Here is a 5,717-nt window from a genome sequence, read left to right on the forward strand (position 1 = left end):
ATTGAGTTTTCATATAATATTGTGGTCCATAAGACTACCAAAATCTCTCCATTTGAGGTTGTATATAGTTAATCCATTCACTCCTTTAGACTTGTTACCTCTATCTAATCCACACAAGTTTGTACATAAGGAAGGGGTATCTAAGGCTTATTTGTCACGAAGTTACATGACAAGGTTAAAACTGAAATACAACAACAATCAGAGAGATACATGAAACAAAATAACAAGGGGAAGAGAGAGATGATTTTTTAGGAAGGGAATTGGGTTCGATTTCCTCTTAGAAAATATCAATTTCCTACCAAGAGAAAATCCAAACTTAACCCCAGTTAGATTTGCCTAAGGAATATGGAGTTCACGCTACCTTTAATGTCAGTCATTTAATTCCTTCTGCAAGTGGTATGATATAGATTTGAGGACAAATCCTCTTTAAGATGGAGGGGATGATGGTAGAGCCCCAAATAGAGAACCAGCCACTAAGGAAATAAATGACTAGGAGAATTTTAGAAGAGTGAAACTCAACAGTTGGAAAAGATAAGCTCTTATATATTTCGGCCATGACCTAGTTGTAGATATTAGAGTAAGATTTATTTCTTTGTAATTGTGTAAATAAATTGTGCCCAGAATTTTGTCCTAGTAGTATAGGATTTGAGCTTGTATTTTGGCCCATTGTAGCATAAGATGGATTAGGATTTTCAATGGGCCTTCGTAGCCCAAAGAAAACCCTACGCCGATGATGACTATATGAACCCACAAGGATGAATATCGAACCCACAAGGACTAGTTGAATTCTCAAGTATAATATTCATTAAATAGAAGACAATATGTAAAAGTTTGTTGGAAAGTACATTAAAGGCTTTCCTTTAAAAGGTTTGTTATATGATCACAATAACCATACTAAAGTTGTCCATTACTCAGATATTCATTGGGCAGAATCTCCGTCTAATAGAAAATCCACTTTTAGATATTTTGTCTCCATTGGTGATAACTTAATCTCTTGGAAGAGTAAGAAACAAAGTGTTGTGACGAGATCTAGTGTAGAAACAGAATATAGAAAAATGGTATGAGTTACTTATGAGTTTATTTGGCTTAAACAATTACGTAAAGAATTACAATTTGGAGAAGTCAATCAAATGACATTTATATATGATAATCAAGTTGTTCTTCATATTAGCTCAAATCTCTTTTTTTCATGAAAGAACCAAACTCATTGAGATTGATTGTCATTTTCTTTGAGAAAATATTGCATCGAAAGATATCAAGACGAGATTTATTATTCAAATGATTAATTAACAATATTTTTACTAAATTTTTACTGAGGACTAGGATTGATTATATTTGTAACAAGTTGAGTACTTATCATTTATATGCATCAACTTGAGAGAAAGTGTTAAATATTTATGTTGGATATTTATCCTATTTTTTATTTATTTATTTATTTTATTTTAATAGAGTTTAACGTAATTAAAGATTCTCCAAGTTCAAACTAACCAACAACTAACTTGAATATAGTTGATCTTTTCAGAATGTGGGCCAAACAAAAGAGAAAGAAGATTGAGGACTTCTCCCAACATGATTGGAGAATCCCACTTTTGTAACTATAACACATTGCACTATGATGCTCCTTTTGAATCTGCTGAAAGACTATAAAGTGTCTACTTTTGCCCATCACATGGACTTCCTCAACTTTTTATTTGAAAATTCAAATTTTGAACCGGTTTGAAATTATTGAAAACGGCCACATATAACAATGTTTTAAAGGATCACGTTATAATAATTATTTCAAAATTTGGATCCTTTGACCTTTGAATGTAGCAGAGAAACATGGGACACTCATCAGCTTGTCTCACGCAACAACCATTCTGTTATGCCTCTGGCTTTCCCAAAGAACCCAACGAGGTCAGTTCTTTGGGCAGTCACTTCTGTTCCCAAGATTTTGTACTATTGTATCCTTGAATTCTGCGAACTGCCATCGGATATTTTCTCTTGTTTTCCTACTTCTTTTCCTCATTTTTTATAAATGGAAATAAAGAACAAAATCAGGATTTTCAGCTGTTCGATTTTGTTTTCGCCAGTTTGGTTGTTCCCAATTCTGATAATAATGGTTCCCTTAGCATCTTGCCATATATATATACACGAGTTTGGAAATTCAGTTATTAATGCTTAATCATTTAGTGTAGTTAATCATAATTAGACTTTCTAATAAGATTTTAAACACTAGACACAATCCTCGTTTTGTTCTGATCTTCGATGCTTCGAAAAATTATGAAAAATATAGTTGATTCAACAATTTTTTTAGTTGTACTCGATGCCAAAGATTTCAAAAACACTTGACATTGTAGTCAAAATCGTGGTTTTTGAGGCTTTTTTGAATTTTTTTTCTATTACTCTGATGCTATGGTGTCTCACCTTGAAAAACATTTGCATTTCAGAGAAACTCAAATGAAGCACTTGGGCAATCAATCTCATTTGGGAGGTTCATGTCAGAGTCTCTGGCATGGGAGAAATGGTCTACTTTCTCACAAAACCGCTATGTTGAAGAGGCAGAGAAGTTTACACAGCCTGGTTCAGTTGCAGAGAAGAAAGCTTTCTTTGAAGCTCACTACAAGAAACTTGCTGCTCAAAAGGCAGCTGCTTTGCTTGAACAATCAACCAGTTCCTCACAGACCCAGGAAGAACAGCAAGCACCGGTTGATAACACCCATAAATCACACATGGCAAGTGCAATGTCTAGAGTAGTTCTCCGTGAAGAAAATGCTCATTTTTTAGACACTTATTCAGATGTTACTGCCACCTTTAAGTCAAATTCAAATACACAAACTAATTTACCTCAGAGTAACAAGGTAGAAAAAGTTCTACCAGATCACCAATCTGACAACTGTAAGGAGCTAACTGAAGAAGAGGTTAGTGGAACACAAACACTTCCAATTTATATGTGAAATTATTACATGGTCAAGAACCATATGGTTCACACTATGTAATAATTTCTCCCCATGGACACATTGAAACTTGGGTTTCTGTTGATTCATTTTCAGGAGTTTATTTTCCCTTCCTTGATATTTTGAGTACATAGAAATTGAACAGAGTTAATTGTTGCTGCAGGGTACCAACTTTGGTAAGGAAGTTTTGCAACAAATGGGCAAGAAGAAACAGCCCGTTTCTTCATTCAAGTTGTTAAAAATTGTTGGATCATCTAAGTTCAACAACTCTACACCAGTAAAATGCTCAACTCCTAGTCTTTCTAATAAAGATGATATTGCTACTCCAATGAGCAATAAGTCAGAAAATAAAGAAAAATCAACTCCTAAGTCACCTCACATGTCGCTTAATTTCACACTCATTAGAGAAATCAATAGATTGAGAGTATCGTTGATGAGGAAATTTGAAAGTACTAGAGTTGGAGCTGGTTCTTCCAAGACTTCAAAGGATGGTTCGACTCTCCTAAGAACCACAACTAAGGTATCAATATCAATGCCTTTTTAATTATATAAACCCCTACAAAACCTTTGTCTTCCATTTTGTTATGATCTTCCGAGTTGTTTTTGAAGTCAATGATGCTAATGGTGAGCCATTTTCTAATTGCAGGTTTCTAAGAATGAGTTGCAAAAGCATTCTTCATTTATCCCTTTAATAGAATCTGAAAGGTAGTTGATGACACAAGTTTTACTTGCATTTATTTTTCAAGTTGATCAAGTCAATTTAAGTTTTGTAGACGCATCGGTCCAAAACACCTACTTTTTCCTCAAGAATAACAGACCAATTTATCTCGAGGCATTTGATTTTTTTACCATGAGAATGAGTTGAAACATGCTTGCTGGCTTTATGGAGAGCACGAATCATTGTATATAAATATATATTGGTATATGAATCAATTTCAGAAACATTTCTCCTTTTTGGGAAACCTGTACTTTTGACTTAATGATGATGTTTCTAGTAACTTACAATCATTGACATCTACCTTGAAGAGGATTCTTAATTAGGGTTATTATTTCTAGACTAACATTTCTAGTGCTTTAAATGGATGTAGAAGTAAAACGACGTCCCCATTTAGATGGAGAACAGAAGAAAGAGCTTCAAGTAGAAAGAAGGTAAAACTTAACTTTTATGTTATGATTCATTGATTATGCCTTAGTACATTTATAAAATATTTGTCTTTCTTTGTTTAATGATCTTCGTCAATTCAGAAACTTGAAAAAGAGTTTAGTGGTAGTGAAGTGCAGAAAATGCGGCTGCATACAAAATTCAAGGTGGGTTGATATGTAAATCGGCATCGTGAACGCATGGTTCCTTCAGCTTAATCAATAACACTGAAACCACTTACATGCAGGAAAAAACAGAGATAAATATTAGGAAACTACGTCAGAGCTTTTGCTTCAGAGCAAGGTCACCACCTGATTTGTACAAGGATAAAGAAGCATCCAGGGGAGGAACGAAAATGGTATCTTCAAATAGATAATTTATTATCATAATTTCAATTATAATTTTTATTTAAAATTTAGGTAAACAAGTTAGCTTTTTGTTAAATGTTGTCATATTTATGTTTTGCATCATCTGGAATTGGTTACGAATCTCCCACCAGTGAAAAGTGGATATAAATTTGCTTGCTGAATTCTTGCAGGATGGATTGGCACCTTCTGAATCAACCAATAAGGGAAGAAGACCCTTAAGTATAGCAGAGACCCCGAGCTCTTTACATTGTAATAGACCTTTGCAGGGAAAGACTTGTGGCACCTTCACAAAGCCTCTCACTTCAAATTCCTATTTGATTACTACTCATGAAAATACATCTCCAAATATTCAGAATGGAAACCAGAATAATAGAAATTACAAATGTAGTATTACTGTATAATGTACTTCTGTTTTGTACGTTAATGAGTAAATATATGTTCATGGGAATGAGGATTTTGGTGTGCTTGTTTTGCGTATGTAGTTGAATGGCATGACTTGTATCACTATTAATTTTCTTTCACCTTCATAGTGTTTTTTTTTACCATTGTCTATATGTATCTATTAGGATTAGGATTAGTAAATTATTTTTAAACCCCAAATAGATAGGTAGGAAAGCGGATGGAAGATATATATGTAAATGATCAACAACTAAACTTATGGATAAAAGAATAGAAAAGTATCACTCATCTTATATAGTAGAGTCAAACTTTTATCATCTTGGATCAACTTTAGTTTGTACAATTGAATATAGTAGAATAGTACAATACATTTTCTTTGAGTTTGTATTTGTTAAATAATTAATTTTTGAACTGGTGTGACTCGCGACTCTTTTGCTAGTGAGTTTATTTGTTAAAAAACAAATTTTATATTATATGAAAAATGAATAATTTATTTTAACATATCTTAAAACGGAATAATAATAATATCATAAAGTAATTAAAAAGAACACCATAAAATTAAAAAAAAAATATGAGTCTATAATGATTGATTGACTTTCCTAGAAAGAGAGAGATGCCTCCATAATGAACCTGAGTTCTAGGTCTGGTAACCCCACTAAGAAATGAGTCTTAGACTTCAGTATTATTATCAACCCCCACCTAGAAGGACTATAAGAGAAAGCCATACACTTAGGCTGTGTTTGTTTCTGGTTGTTCACTGTATAAGAAGAAAGAAAGGCAGAGATTATGTACGTTTGTTTCCACTGATATCCGTGTATTGGCAAGCGAAGAAAGGTGCTGAAACACATTTTTTCATCTTCACGGGTGCCCAAA

The 5,717-nt window shown here is 33.3% G+C and overlaps 1 protein-coding gene across 2 annotated transcripts; it reads left to right on the forward strand.

Moving 5' to 3' along the window:
- The first annotated feature begins 1,765 nt into the window (after positions 1-1,765).
- LOC137826860 (uncharacterized) lies at positions 1,766-4,911 on the forward strand. Of its 2 annotated transcripts, XM_068633010.2 has the most exons (8): positions 1,766-1,896; positions 2,430-2,900; positions 3,100-3,456; positions 3,583-3,641; positions 4,025-4,085; positions 4,182-4,244; positions 4,325-4,435; positions 4,616-4,911. In XM_068633010.2, the coding sequence occupies exons 1-8, from the start codon at positions 1,822-1,824 to the stop codon at positions 4,844-4,846; spliced, it is 1,428 nt and encodes a 475-aa protein (XP_068489111.1). In that variant the 5' UTR covers positions 1,766-1,821; the 3' UTR covers positions 4,847-4,911. The 2 variants fall into 2 exon arrangements, with proteins under 2 accessions (XP_068489111.1, XP_090149504.1); XM_090293378.1 differs by lacking the exon at positions 4,182-4,244.
- Positions 4,912-5,717: the final 806 nt, after the last annotated feature.

Source organism: Phaseolus vulgaris, chromosome 8 (assembly GCF_051622355.1).
Source record: "Phaseolus vulgaris cultivar YP4 chromosome 8, ASM5162235v1, whole genome shotgun sequence".
In the NCBI taxonomy this organism is placed as follows: domain Eukaryota; kingdom Viridiplantae; phylum Streptophyta; class Magnoliopsida; order Fabales; family Fabaceae; genus Phaseolus; species Phaseolus vulgaris.

Bases quoted from the DNA above. Each gene is read 5' to 3' on its own strand.
- LOC137826860 (XM_068633010.2), top strand. From the start codon at position 1,822: ATGGGACACTCATCAGCTTGTCTCACGCAACAACCATTCTGTTATGCC. The intron at 3,642-4,024 runs GTAGTTGATGAC...AAATGGATGTAG, and splicing joins CCTTTAATAGAATCTGAAAG to AAGTAAAACGACGTCCCCAT. The intron at 4,436-4,615 runs GTATCTTCAAAT...GAATTCTTGCAG, and splicing joins CCAGGGGAGGAACGAAAATG to GATGGATTGGCACCTTCTGA.